Source organism: Pundamilia nyererei, unplaced genomic scaffold (assembly GCF_000239375.1).
Source record: "Pundamilia nyererei isolate P.nyererei 1_Seehausen unplaced genomic scaffold, PunNye1.0 scaffold00103, whole genome shotgun sequence".
NCBI lineage: Eukaryota > Metazoa > Chordata > Actinopteri > Cichliformes > Cichlidae > Pundamilia > Pundamilia nyererei.
Window position 1 is genome coordinate 549,249 of NW_005187504.1, and position 15,552 is coordinate 564,800.

The 15,552-nt window shown below is 39.3% G+C and overlaps 1 protein-coding gene across 1 annotated transcript; it reads left to right on the forward strand.

Annotated features, from left to right (window-relative positions):
- The first annotated feature begins 233 nt into the window (after positions 1 to 233).
- On the forward strand, positions 234 to 14,861 carry LOC102206782 (ATP-dependent 6-phosphofructokinase, platelet type-like). The gene is made up of 13 exons (XM_013912828.1): positions 234 to 320; positions 658 to 727; positions 944 to 979; positions 2,597 to 2,743; positions 4,776 to 4,846; positions 6,262 to 6,349; positions 9,820 to 9,972; positions 11,481 to 11,645; positions 12,930 to 12,991; positions 13,620 to 13,731; positions 14,039 to 14,138; positions 14,243 to 14,348; positions 14,667 to 14,861. The coding sequence occupies exons 1-13, from the start codon at positions 277 to 279 to the stop codon at positions 14,821 to 14,823; spliced, it is 1,311 nt and encodes a 436-aa protein (XP_013768282.1). The 5' UTR covers positions 234 to 276; the 3' UTR covers positions 14,824 to 14,861.
- The last annotated feature ends 691 nt before the right edge of the window (positions 14,862 to 15,552 follow it).

Genomic DNA, 15,552 nt, shown 5'->3' on the forward strand with positions numbered 1-15,552 from the left:
TTATTCATTGATTTTTTACATTTTTATTCTTGCAAAGAAAGAGGTCTTAAAATAAACGTACTAAAGGGATGTAGCTGGTATTCAAGAAGAGATAAAATATGGACTGGCTTTCATGCCGTGAGACTGGAGCAACTATAGTGCTTGGATCACAGGTGCTTTGAGTTTCCCATAACTCCAGACACTATTTACATGCAATACAGTTAGCAGGCAGCACTGCCTCACCAGAAAAAAATGCCCTGTTTTTTTTGTCATCAGACTCAAGAAGTACAGAAGGCCATGGATGAGAAGAAATTTGATGAGGCGGTCAGACTGCGTGGCAGGTATTTGTAAAATTCCACTACGCTGACATGATTAAACACCTGTAGGATTTGTTATGTTTATATATACCCAATCGACATATTGGAAGATTAAAAAATACATAAAGTGCTTAAATGTTGCTCATGCCAGGAGCACTGGTTCGAATGTTGCACATGATGTCTGACACTACACAGCACAGAAGTTGTGTATAGTACATTTTGCGGTTTGACAGCATCCCACTTCCTGCTTATCTGTGTTAACATTGATCTCTTAATGACTCTAAATGTTTGCCCTGCTGCATTTACAGACCAGAATTCATATTGGATTTTCCACATTGTTTAACTTTTTTTCCATCTGCAGGAGCTTCGAAAACAATCTGAGCACTTACCGACTCCTCTCATTTCGGAAGGCAGATTCTGAACTTCCAAATGTAAGTATTATCACTCTCAAATATTAACAGCTAAAATAATTTAATTAAACCAGTAAAATAATAATTACCATGTTTATTCTCCAAATGTGTCTTTCCACCAGCTGCTCTGAGAATTGTACATTAGCATAAGGTATTTCCTGGTCAGGTGTATTGTGGGTGCTGCAGTCTTTTTGTGACACTAACACAGTCTGTCTTTCTATAACTGTCCATCCTGAGGGAGAGGAGGAGGCGGGGGATGAAGAGCAGATTGATGTATGTGATGAGTGAAAATGGGGCAGCTGAGCAGGCTTTTGATCAGCGTCTGAAGCTTCTGCAGGTGTAGGTCATACGAGGAGCTGCTTTGCAGTTAGTTTGACCATCTTATTCCCTTTGGCTTCTAATAATCTTCCCAATGCTGAGATAAATATGTGTGGATTTTAGTTTCTTACCAAGTCTAGAACTATCCACTTTATTTTAGTTGTTGTAAAATGGTGCCACAAAAGGACAGCGTCAGTGCTCTTCACCTGTCGTTCTGTCTGCCTTTGCTTATTTCCTCATGGCTCTGCTTGGATGCTTGGAATTAGAAATGTAGACATGCAAAGAGGTGCATTAGCGCTGCAGTGCAGGACTCCGACCAGCCCTGCTGTCAGGGATAATGGCAATGAGGGTGTGATCTGCTTCAAATCGCTCTGAAGTAGTCTCCTTTATAGATGTGTTTTCGCTGACTCTCAACTCAAACTGGACAGGCTCCAAGCTCTTTGTTTTATTCAAAGATGGTTAGTGGTTGTTAAACGTAAAGCTTTCATCTGTTGAATATTTGTTTTTTTATAATCTTCTTTTTTATCTCAGCATGCCTATGTTCTCCAACTGTTTAGTGCTGTCTGTATGCAGCAGCCAAAGATTTTTCAATCTTTGAAAAATGATGAAGGAATTGTATTTGATTAAACAGAAAGTAAACATAATCTGATAAGGCTTCAAAAACCAAGGTTTGATTCTTGGCAGTTTTTGATGCTGGTATAGTTTCTGCAGACACATTTCTGTCTGACCTTACCGGGCGTTGTAGTTTGATTCCACTTGTGCTTGCTAGACTTCAAAAACAAAGCAAACTGTGTGAGATTTGGTATTAAGCATTTATTGAGAGAGAGTTGGAAGCCTGTCCGTTTTGAGGTACTTCACGTCATATTTATATGTGCCATTAACCCAATTGAAAACAAGAACATTACGGGCTCAGTCTATTATTGGAGCACAGCATAATGCATTCTGTGTTGTTGGGTGTATCCATATTGCATTTTGCAATGTGGACCACATGAACCCGAGTTTGACTTTGAAATAAGATCCCCTCTAAAGTTGGATTGAAAATTGTTTGGTAAGAGCACCATTTGCGTTTTTGCCAAATGATTCAAGACTGAATGGCAAGAAAACTGCTAAAAAAGTTTGGGAAAATATTCATTTGAGTGTTGATATTTTCAGTGGCTGTCATGACAAAGTAGCTACTACTTCACTGCGTCTTTTAGCAGCATGTGGCTCATGCATGAAAGGCTATCACTGCCTGCTGCTGTGTGAGGCAGAGTCTCTCCTGATGACAGATGAAGCCGTGATTATGGCTCCATGACGTCCAAACTGAACCATTTCAGTCCAGTTTTTGTCCAGTTTGCCTCATGCCATGGAATTAATGGCATGACTGCATTGCCGGTAAAAGCTGCTCATAGATATATTCTGGGTTCGTACACTAAATATAGGAGTTGGGCCTAAAGTATGAATATGGTTTAAAATTTGAAAAAGCTTAAGGGTGCTACCACATATCACAGTACCATGGGGTTCTGCTTCCCCTACTGTAAGGTTAGTACTGAGTGTTACATGAGTGTGATTGGTGCTGTGTATCACCCACAGAGCTCCTTTAATGTGGCAGTAATGAACGTCGGTGCTCCAGCAGCAGGTATGAATGCTGCTGTTCGTTCTGCTGTCAGAGTGGGAATCACCGAAGGCCACAAAATGTTTGCTGTAAACGATGGCTTCGAGGGATTCTACAAAGGACAGGTGAGATTCAATGTACATAATTGTCATTCAGACAACTATGTACAAATATAGAGTTCCACGGATATCTGTTATTAGGCTTTCTCTTCATACCGTATGTTATTGAAAAACCGAATATAAGTTACAATTTCTATGCTGATGACACACTATTGTACCTTTCATTAGACATGAGACAAAATCCTGATTTTGAAGGATTAGATTGGTTGAAAAGTGAAGCTGGGGTCCCTGACTAATAACCCCACTAAGTATCACAGTGATTGAAAAAGAAATCCTAAAAAAACAGTAATATTCTGGCAGCTGGGGCACCAAAATAATATCAGAAAATAACAGAAAATAACTTTCCCATGAAAATACGGTTATTTTCAGTAATGACAATACAGTTTGTTGCCCTAATTTCACATGGGATTTTGCCTTTTTCACGTGCCTTTAAACATTAAATTAGGAACAATTTAATGTGATTAAACAATGAAATTACCTATAAACAAGGTCAATGAATGTGGCAAAATGAATCATAATACTTAAATGTACAGAAATATACAGTTATTGTTGGTTTAAATAATAACAGACTGCATTCATGCAGTGCTTTATGAGACCCTCAAAGCACTTTACAATTCCACTTTATAATTCCTCTCTGGCCATCACCAGTAGGTGAAGTGTCTTGCCCAAAGACACAACGACCGAGACTGTCCAAGCCGGGGCTCAAACCAGCAACCTCCTGATTACAAGACGAACTGCCAACTCTTGAGCCACGATCGCCCTAAATAACAATAATAATAATTATTTGATTTTTATTTATTTGAACATTTCAATCTTTCAAATAATGGACAAATATTTGTGAAAATATGATGCATTAGTGAATGTATTTTAACAATCTAAATATGCATATGTACAGACAAATACATTTAAAAAGGAAGAAAGTTATGTTTTATTACATTTACAGTGATTTTACGTTAATTTACATTTGAAATGTAAAATCACAGTCTATTTAGGTGAATTTAATATTCTAGAAGAACAGTACAAAACTGTAAAATACACAGTAAAATAGTTTTATATTACAATTTTTTTACAGTGCATCTTACAAAAATGCAAATGTCATGAAAGTCTTTATTGTTTATAATTTAATTTTAAAAAAAGTAAACATCTATATTCATTACATGTTAATTATTTCAAGACTTCAATCCAGTAGTTCAAATTATTAGAACATTTCCTAAGTTCAATCAAAAGCAAGAATTGACATAAAGAAATGTCTAAAGTCTGAAAACTATGGTTGTACTCTCAGTGGTTGGTTGGGGCTCTTTTATCATGAACTGCTGTGTCAGTGTGGCATGGGGGTGGCAACGCTGAGGTGTTTTTGAAGCCTAGGTTGCTTTGATAGATTCTCTGTAGGGTTCAAGCCAGAAGAGTTCACTGAAAAGTCAAGCTGAGTAATAACATTGTCAGTAAATCATTTGATAGTTTGGATACAATGGGCAGGTACTTTGTGAAAAACAGTGGATCAATCATCACCAACACTTGCTGACAACATGACACATCATAGACTACAGAAACTCCACACTGGACTTCAAATAACTTTGATTCAGTGCCTTTCAACTCAGCCTTAATATTTTAAGATCTTAATTTCCAAATGAAATGAAAAATGTGCTTACAGAGAGTAATATGAACCACTGAGCAACAGCCTGGTCCTTTTTTTCCTCCTCATCCTAGGTAAGCTGCCTCTGATGTTGTCATCGGGGCAGTCGTATTTCCTTTCCTTGGGAAGTGGGCTGGGGCTGGTGTTTCATGATGTTCTTGACTTGTACTTGACATTGTAGTTCCTCTCAATGCTGTCCTGGTGCTGTGTGCGGATGCATTTAAAAAGCAGAAACTCTATCTCTGATGTTTTTGATAATTCAGACACTGACACAATAATTTTCAAGGGAGTGTTTATCTGGTAGATTGCTTTTTGTAATAGTCCCAGTGAGATCTGTGAACCTTTTCTGCCATGCATTAATTTGTTTTGTTGCGATACAAATGGGCTGCCTTTCTCTTTCATCAGATTAAGGAGATCAAATGGGGAGATGTTGGTGGTTGGACTGGCCAGGGTGGGTCACTGCTAGGGACAAAAAGGTAATCTGCTGCTTTATTATATACCTGTTATTATAAGCCTACATCATTTTTAAGTTTCCTCTTGATGAGGAAGGTTAAAAACGAGGTTAAGGTTGGCACTGACCCATTTTTAGGATTTTATGCATAAAGGTGCCATTTAAACTTGTTTATTGCATCAAGGCTTTCTGACTTTGTCAGGAACCTCTATTTAAACAAACATGAAAACAAAATTAGAAAATGTTCTGGTGGAAATTATGACCATTGTATTGTTACAGTCGGTTTCAACTCTGTTATAATATAACATCTTAAAACAATAATTAGAGCCAAAACTGAAATCGTAAACATACTGTGAGCTCACTAACACTGTCAGAGAGAAGTTAGGGGCTTCTTCACCTTTTTGCCTCCTTCCCGGAGTAAAAAGAAAGTGGTAACATCTCTTGGAGTATTGGATTGGAGTACCTCCTGGCTTACATGGCAGGCCAACTGCTGCAAATGTCATCAAAATGACTCTGTGAGTTCCAGGTTTGCGTGACAAGAATAAGTGACAACTTGATGGGTTTCTGCCATTTTCACCAAAGAAACACATTGTTGCTGTGACAAACTTTGAAGCAAGAAAACTCCATGGCTACATTTAGGATGATATTTACATGAAATACCTGGAAGCCTATACTGGTGTTCTAATTGCTGGAGTGTACAGATCCAGCAATGAGACCACTGATGGTATGTGGGAAGCATCGACAGGCAGGCATATTTTCCAGGCAAAAATGTCACTCAGACCTTTTGAATGATATCAAGAGTCCTCAGATTTTACAACAGATAGATAGATAGATCCTAGAGCAAACCTGACACGCATGCTCCCATTAGGGATGTCTGGGAGAGATGGGTGGAGCTCTTTCCACCAATGTTCAACACAAAGGCAGAGGTGAGAGTAAATGAACATCTGGGCAGCCTTGGATGCAAAAAGCAGCATCACGGGCTGTGTAATTCTGTGCATCGAATTGATAGAATTACACAGGAATGTTATTATAGTTAATAATATTGACATAAAAAATAAATGAAACCGATTTATTTCAGAGATATGTTACGTTACATTGCTACAAGTTTTTTTTAATCTCTTGAGTTTAATTTGCTATAGTTTCGGAATGAAAATGAGAGGTGTGCTGCAAAAAGAAAGAGCCTGAGGGCCACAGGAAAAATATTAAAACCCATCTTTTCATGGATAAGGAAGCCTAACAAGATTACAAACAATTTGAATGATAAACCACTGTTTTGAGGGAACTTTTTGGTTGATTTAAGACACAAAACTATCCATTAACATAAAAGATGATAACAGAAAGCTAAAACAAGAGGAAGGTTAAATGCTTTAACATTAAATGTACATGATAAAGTGTTATCCCCTTTGCCTTTTTAATGACTAATCATTTTTTATGTGTCAGAACTCTTCCAGGAAAACATCTGGATAAGATCGCTGAGCAGATGAGGATTCATAACATCAATGCTCTGCTTGTGGTCGGAGGGTTTGAGGTATGTACAACCTTTCCTGGTTATTGCAAATTAAAGCATTTTGTTTGTAATCACATTTTATCAATATTGTATCTCTGACCATTTTTTATCATTTAGAAAAATACAATGAGAAAAAAATCTTAAATTCAGCTATTGTTTCATTAAAAAAAGCTACTGATATTGTAAAAGCAGAGTTATTGTGTAATGTAAAATGGCTAACCTTATTGTATCAGCATTATCAAGCACCGTCTCCCACCAGCATTTTACGATTGCCATGTGTTGTATTGCTCAGCATTTTCTGGTCCATTTGTTTCTCACCAATTTACCCAATTTGACATTTTAAATTTGCAAAACACATTTTCTATATTAATATTTTTTCAAAATATAATGAAGACATATTTAAATTTTTAAGGCTCTCTCCCTGTCTGTCCATGTGTCAGTATGAACTGTTGGCCAAGCTGCAAAGCCAGCATGTATATAGATAGATTTAATGATTTTCAGTACATTGAAATGGATGTTTATGGTATTTTGATGCTTTTCAAGCTCTTTGTCCAATCGAGAGATTAAATGAAACCAGCATAAAACTTTTATTTTAACAAAGAACTTTAACAATTCAACCATGTCATTTAAAAGAAAAGGTTTTTGACTTTGGTAGCTTGGCCAAAAATGAACGTTGTCTCTGTCTTTGTCCTTTTATGTGAGGAGCTGCAACATTGACTTCCTGTGTGTGTCTCACTGCCCGTCATGATTGGCCTGGCTCTCTCCCCTTGGCTTCTCCTAACAGTACATTCCTCACAGACGTTTCTTCATCCCATCGCTGACTTTTCATTTCATACTCCATTTCTTGAGCTCCATCTCTCATCAGCAGATCCCTCCCACCTCAAAGCCGCCTCCTCCTTCACGCCCACCACAAGTTAACTTATGATTCCTAAAGCAAACATGTTCAGATTATTAATTTGCATGTATCATAGCTATGATTGGCTAAAATTTTAGCTCTAATCAATATATAACAATAGAAGTAAAAGTAAACGTTATCTTAAGCCACTTTTAGTAATGCAGTGATTCTTTTTTACAGTAGTACCTAGCTCCTGCTGTAGCTGATGAAGAAATGAAACATCTTGCAGAAGTTGGTGAATAAAGTGAAACATTTGATTTCCATTCGACAAAATCAAAGCTGTGCAATGCTCAGCGTTTGGTGCTAGCCCATGAATCAATTAGTGGACTATACTCCATTTTATAGTAGATAATATCTTCTTCTCGAGTGTAGTATGGATTTTGGACACACCTTTGCTATCTCCAGTAAGTTCCCAGCTCTTCCTGTCATGTTTTTTCCCTCAAAACTCACCTGTGTCCTCTTGTCCACTGCACCTTCAAAGTCCTGGGGATTAGAGCTCTTCACTTTTCCCCCACTTGTGTGTACATACTCAATGACCACTAAGACGCTGGCTCTCACTACTGCAGGCCTACGTGGGATTACTGGAACTCGCTGCTGCACGGGACAAATATGAGGAGTTCTGTGTGCCCATGGTTATGGTCCCGGCCACCGTCTCCAATAATATACCCGGTTCAGACCTCAGCATTGGTTCAGACACTGCTCTGAATGCCATTACTGACGTAAGTGTGGCTGGGCTAGAGAGAATGTATGTGTGTGTGTTTGTAGACTTAACACACATGCAGACTTAACACATCTCAGAGTTCGGGATTTGCTGATTGCCAGCTCGCATCCTTGCATTAACAAGCAGTAGGTCAGATTTAGTTCACACGTCAAGACAGTTTAGATCTTTTTACAGGATCCATTTGTTTTCTAGTTTAAATTCAGAAATTGAAAATATATTATTGTTATTGTTTCTTATTTAGTGTAAATTGTCAAAAATTGGTTCTTAATCTTGTGCATGGGCTTAGAGCTGCCATTAATTGAACTTTGGCAGCTTAGTAGTAGTGACAAAAAAGCCAGATTAAAAAACAAATATTTGAAATTTGGACCTGCTCATTGGTTCCCTCTGAAATGAAATCAGCTGTGCCTGGGTAAGATTTTTAACTTCAAGTTTTCACTTTGAAGTGCCGTAGTTTCACTAACTGAAACTCAGGTCACATGACAGAGACATTTTAAGAAGCACTCAGTGCTAGTGCTCTGTAATGTTTTGTGTAAACACTGGCCTCCCGCTTAACAACCAAACTTGTGTTTTTGCAGAACTAAATGGAAAGTACAGGCTTACTGCTTTCACATAAACACAACTGTAAGATAATAGAAACAAGACCTTACAGTTAGGACAGGCAACGCATACTATGCCAAATAACTCAGCTCAGTTTAGCTGATGCAGACATTAGACTGTTAATAATCAGCATGAAGTACAGTAGAAAACACTTGCTGCTGGATGCGGGCTGATCAGCAGAGGTCCCAGGTATGTGTTAGGGCATGCAGTGGTGTGTTGTGGCATGCTCTTGGTGCGTGACCCTGGCGTGTTCATGTGGTCTTCTTTGTGTTTTGTAAAAGGCAGATAACTAGACAGCAGGAAGGTTCAGTCTAACGGGAACACTGTTTGCGTTTGGGAAGTAAGTTTGTTTGCTGCATAACTGATTGTGGTCTACATCGTAGTTCCTATTGTTCTTATCTGAGAAAGCCTTTCTTGTCTTCAGACAAAACAAAAAAACCAAATAGAAATAAAAAAAAACTTCCTCTTTGCTTCTTGAACATAAAAGGAAACGTTGCCCGACTGCCTCTGGAGTCTCACCTCGTCGCGTCGACACCGTTACATGTCAACCACGATGCAACCCCTCTTCCTCATTCCATTTACTCTCAGCCAATGAGAAGCCAAAGTCCCCCCAACTCCTGGAGAGAGCCAGCCAGTTGCACACACTACAGGACACACACACAAACACACATGCACACACACGCAGAGCTGCATATTCATGGTCTCATTGGAGTTAAAGTTACTTCTTTGTCTTGTATCCTTCCTTTTAAAATGCTAACCCTAAAGGTTGCAGCAGGTTATAATTTCAAACAATTTGGGGTTTGTAAATATTGTACAGTGCATAGTAGACCATCTTTAAAGAATTATATGTCATGTCAAATTAAAACTAGAATTTCATGGTAACAAGCTTTTCCTGTCAGGATGAGAAGGAACACCTTAGTGATTTCATGCTGATGATTGTCTGTGCAGTAATGGGTTTATCTTTACATCACAGACACTCCTTTCCAACATTAAAACCTGACAGATCAGACAAATATGGGCTGGGCTGTTTATGTTTTAAAAAGCTGCTAGTATGAAACAGAAAAGTGCATTCAATGGTGTTTTATAAAGTATCCATCCATCCACGGGGATATTGCAACTTGGCATTTGATTAACAAACAGCTTTAGCTATCATGATAATGAAGGATACAAGACAAGGGAGTCACTGGGCACCATGAAGCAGCCACTAAAGGGCACACTTTTTAGATGTGTAGTCTTCCCCCTAGTGGTCTAACTCCATATTACGGCTACCGTCATCAGGCCTTTGAGTCCATTCTGCAGCTGTTTGTGGCCCGGGCTGACTACGAGGAGTTTTGCATCCCGATGTGCATATTGCCTGCCACCATTAGTAACAATGTGCCTGGCACTGACCTCAGTCTTGGAGCTGATACATCCCTCAACGCCATTGTGGAGGTAAGGGCCCAGCAAACGAGATGAGGGGAGATATTAAGAGCTACAGATATGCTGAAGTGTTACCGTTAATAAAAATTGGGTTTAAAAGTGTCAAAACTGTTGTTGTTCACACAAATCCTAAAATAAAGACAGCTCGATCAGCACACAGCAGATGTTGCTTATGTGCCTCGTGCATTAATATTGGTTTGTTGTATTTGAAATATGACGATTTTATTATCTTCCGTTACCATCCAGGAGGATGTAGAGAATGTACTTTATTATTTATTCATTATGTACAAAAACAAGGCAAAGAGGGCAAAGAAAGTACAGCAAAGACTTGGTTAACTGGATCCAGTCCTGCAAGGTGCAGTCATTTGAACTATGCACTCCAATTCATCTACTAAAACTTTAAGAGAGGAATGAGTAAACAGAAGTAAAACCCGAGTGTCAGTGAGTACATGTTTTTCTTTCTGTGTGAATAGCTAAGATGGCACGATGCATGTCAGTGACTGTTCCTGTGTTTTACTGACTGTGTTGATTATTTCTGGCCTCTTGTGCATTTGGTACCAGATGGGTGAAGCCAACTAACAAGACTTTAAAATAAGAGTGTTTTTGAGAAGGTAAATAGGAAAGGACACTGCAGCGTCCTCATCTGGAAGCCTGAAATCATCTGATTAGACTAAAGGGACACACAGGTTGACTCTGATGGTAAATGTACCAGTTCTTTACAGTCTCCTTTGTTCTTTATTTATTCTTGGGAAGAAAAAAACCCTCTCAGGCTACAAGTCCACACTAATGCGCATCGTTTTTTCTCCGTTTTGGCCTCCCGTCCACACTGAGAAGGCGTTTTCGCTGATGGAAAACGCAACGGTTTGAAAACGCTCTCGAAAATGCATACATTTGGAAAGGGTGCTTTGGCGTTGCAGTATGGACAGCAAAAACGCATGTTAGTCATATGATGCAGTCATGTGACCAATTAAACTAAGATAGCGGAGGGCATTATACAGCAGATATACAGCATGATGATAAGATGTCTGAAGAAATAAGCACGTTTTTAGCCTCATGCCCTGGTCTGTCCACATGCAGCCAGTCGACTGCCACGTTAAACAATCAGATAAATTAGTTTCAGTGTGGTATGACAGGCTGTAAAATAAATGACTGGACTGAGTTACTGAGTCAATCTGTGCATCTCTAAGGACACTCAGCTATTTTATGTACTTTAAAGTAGAGCTGATGCAGATATCTTTTCTTTTCTTTTTAATTTTATTTTACAAAGTGATGACATATATGACATATTGTGGGACTAATAAAGGTATATCAAATCAAATCAAATCATATTTACCAGTTTTCACCCACAATCAAAAAGCTCAGATGTTTTCTCACAAATCCTTCTTATATTATCAGGATAAATAAAATATTCCTGTCAGCTCTACTTGTGTGTACAGTGTGTTTTGCATTTGCATGCTCTCTGCGTGAACATATTTTTCTTGTTTAATGATTGTATACTGTTTTATGTGTGTGTGAATCAGACATGTGATCGCATCAAACAGTCAGCTAGCGGCACCAAGCGGCGAGTGTTCATCATTGAGACAATGGGGGGCTACTGTGGCTACCTGGCCACCGTGGGTGGTCTGGCTGCAGGCGCCGACACTGTCTACATCTACGAGGAGCCATTTGACATCCGTGACCTTCAGGTTAGAGAGAAAAAGTCTGTATCCAACAGAAAATGCCTTATTTTCATGTCTCCTCTCATCATCAGAAAATACCAAGACCTTTTACTCTCTCGATGACTCTTATAGCCATGATTCCTGTCAAGTCCTTTTTGAGTTCCATTTAATTTATTTTTTGTATGTTTCATGACTGGATTTTATTGGTAACACCATTTATGAGGGCAACAGCATAAACATTCAGGATTCAAACTGCTCCTAATCCTCCGTTTAACATGGCTTTTTTATTTTTGGGCTCTGTATGATGTCAATAAGAACAGAAATTCCTAATATGGTCATCTCAGCCACACAACTGAGCCCCACCCACGTAATGTTCAAGCTTTCTGTCTACGACAGGCAGCCAGTTAGAAGAAAGTTGGCTAAAAATGGCTTGTTTTGAAAAGTCAGGGCATCCGTCCACTTTCTTCTGTTGCAGGGCTAACACAGACTTCCAGCCAACCCTGCACTGGATTATGAATCAAGAGTTCAGAATAAGCAACATAGAGCTGGAAATGAGCCTAATACCTTTCACTACGTTGCACATTTCCATCCTTAGCAGTAGTGGAGCAGACTGATCGCAGTGCAGTGCAGAAGCTTCCGTTAGTCAATCAGTGCCTCTGCCTGGATGTTTCAGGGCTGTGCAGGTGACCCAGATTATAGCAGTGCACATGAAGCAACTTATTAATAACCTCTGAGCTGCATCAGTCATTCAATGACAGACAGATCTCATCAACACAGATCAGGTCAGGGAGATTAGAGACGTCAGGACTATTATTGTTTACAATGTTCCTGTTACATACACTTTTAATATTAATTGTCTTTTTATTTATTTTGTCTGTGTATGTTTTACTAAATTTTAATCTAACAATGTTGAGTTCTTTATGCTCTGTAAATTTTGTTAAACTAATTTTCTTTTTAAAAAGTCTGGGCGCAGTGCACAATTTAGTTTTTTAGAAGTCTGCCTTTGCATATGAACTATAACTAGTACGTGTCACAAAGAATTTCAACCATAAAAATGCATGAAAAGGTAATAAAACAAACAAACACTTTTTCAGTGATCACAATGAGAAGCAGTAAAAAGCGCATGTGTGTGGTGTCGTAAACCTGCATTTCTGATGCATTAACCCTCTTGGGCTCACCAGCTGGGTAAAAGACAAGATATGGCGCCCCATGGTGGTGTAAATGTTACCTGCAGCTCTTCACTCTGCAATGAGAGACTGAAGAGTGAGAGTTGCTCTTGCAGGTTTAATGTGAGAGACTCTGTGTTTTCAGGCCAACGTGGAGCATCTGACAGAGAAGATGAAGACGAGCATCCAGAGGGGACTGGTGCTCAGGTGAGGCTAAACACCTTCATTCTTTAAAGTTACATTTAGATGCATTACCTTACACAAGCCTGTGGGATTTGTTGTACGGACCTGTGCGTACGTCTGCGATGAACAAAAAATGCAAAATGCTCTATTTTTAAATGTCATCTGCAGTGCGTTATTTGTAAATAAGTGTTTCTCAATTATGTATATAAAACCATTTTGGCAAATAAAAGATTTTTGATTAACCTTACACTTTATTTCATGTCCTCTATTGAGGTTATTTTAGTCCACTGCACCACCATGCTGTTGGAAATTACTCCCAGCAGGACCGAGGTCTGTGGAAATAGGACAAACGTTGTATTTTGAACCGAGTGCAGGTGACATTGTGTGCCTGCATAATTTCATTATTTTAAGATGCCCTCAAACATAGTGGTGCATCACAGCATCTCTATGCATGCATGCAGTGAAAAGCAGAGCCTGGATGAAGGGTATATGAACGCTGGTGTGTGGAGACTTAGCAGCCTGGTGACTCTGTGTCCTCTGTTAGTTGATAAATGGGTTCAGGCATTGTTTAGAGCATCTTCTTTTAAGGGAACACTTGTTATTTGGTGAAGCGATCCCTTAACCGGCCTGTTGCCCTTGTGCTATGTTTTAGAAATGAGAACTGCAACGAGAACTTCACCACAGATTTCATCTACCAGCTTTACTCTGAGGAAGGGCGAGGAGTGTTCGACTGCAGGAAGAACATCCTCGGTCACATGCAGCAGGTTGGCCACGTGCACAAATGAATGAACGCGATGCTGTGCTTGATATGTTTATCAGCAATGATGACAATCTGTGATGCAAGGAGCCAAATCCACAAAATATCTGCTATCCTTTATCCATCCATCCTGTCTATCTGGGAGATATTGCAGACATAGAGTTATGTTGCTAAACTAGTGATTGTAAGTGATCAAAATTAAGAGTTATAGTGTAACAGAAAAGTGCACTTAACATTATTTTAGATACTAGACTTGTGATATTTTATATGTAATGCCCTTATTTTGAATAAATATGACTTTTTTTCCATGTCAGGGAGGAGCTCCATCTCCCTTTGACAGAAACTTTGGTACCAAAATTGCAGCCAAAGCCATGCAGTGGATCACCCGGACACTCAAGGAGTCCTACAAAGGAGGCAAGCACATAAATGTGACACTTGATTCCAGCGAGGATGCAGAACATTTAGGTGTGAAATTGCTTTGCCGCAGTTACAAAAGCTGATGCTTCTCTTCGTTGCAGGGAGAGTGTTTGCAAACTCTGAGGACACCGCATGCCTGCTGGGGATGCGTCGCAGAACTCTGGTCTTTCAGCCTGTGGTGCAGCTCCGGGACGAGACAGACTTTGTGTAAGAAGATTGTTTAATATCTGTAGCAGTGCAGCTCACAACCCTGAGTAAGTAAGCTCACAAGCTGAGCTTACTTACTGTGTGAGAGGAAAAATGTTTTAGAGGACCATTTGCAGATCTTTAACATAGTGAAAAAAAAAAGGTAGTGCTAATGCATCTGAACCAGATTATTAAGAACAAACCTGAAAAATATTCTGACCCAATTCCTCTAAAATTCTCTGAAGCAGCGGCCCCAGGCCTTTTGTTTTAATCTTGCTTTTACAGATCTCTGTGGTTAAGAAATAGTGTAGAGAACATTCGTCTATTCTCTACTTTCAGTCACAGGATCCCTAAGGAGCAGTGGTGGCTGAAGCTCCGTCCTCTAATGAAAATCCTGGCCAAGTATAAGACAAGCTATGACGTGTCCGACTCCGGGCAGCTGGAACACGTGACGCGGGTCCGACCCAAAGACAGCAACACCTCAACGGCCATCTGAACCGCCTCACTTCCACACGCAGAGCTTCACTTCAACAGGACAACAGCTTCACAAAACAGTGACGGCTACTCACTCACTGACTGATCAGCTGCTGACTGACTGCAAATACGTTAAGGTAGATTATAAAAGATAGGTTATTTTAAAAGCTCTATTGAATGGTAAAGTCACGGCACTTTTCAGAGGGGATTCTATATTATGGGTCATGGGATTTGAGATTTTATTAAGTAGTGTGAACTTCCTAGCAGCGCTAATATTTTATTTTATAGATCCCTAAAAGTATTATATAAGTAAACACACATATATGGACCCTGTTCATTATGTACTGTATAAGTATTTAGATTTTATCCCCTAAAGAGTAGCTATATCTAATTTTATTACTTGAAGATATGTAGCTGAGCAAATGTTGTGTAAACACAGCTTGGCTGAAATCCGGCTTTTGTCACCTTTACCTTGTACTGCACTTTGAGCCCCATATTTAATACGACCCCCTAAAGCTGCTTATACAGAGAGAATATATTTCACGAGGATCACATGCTTTCAGCATGTTGGCCAGGTTGATTATAAAATGTTGAAACTTGAAGGATGTTTTTCTTCTGGGGGTTTTGGGACAAGCTGGTTGTGTGTCCTGTCACCTGCTAATTGTGTGTTTGTTGTGTTGTTGCCTTTGCTTTTTGTATCCACCCTGGGCGTTGTGTCTGGCATCTTGTAGTGGTTATCTGTAAGTAGGGT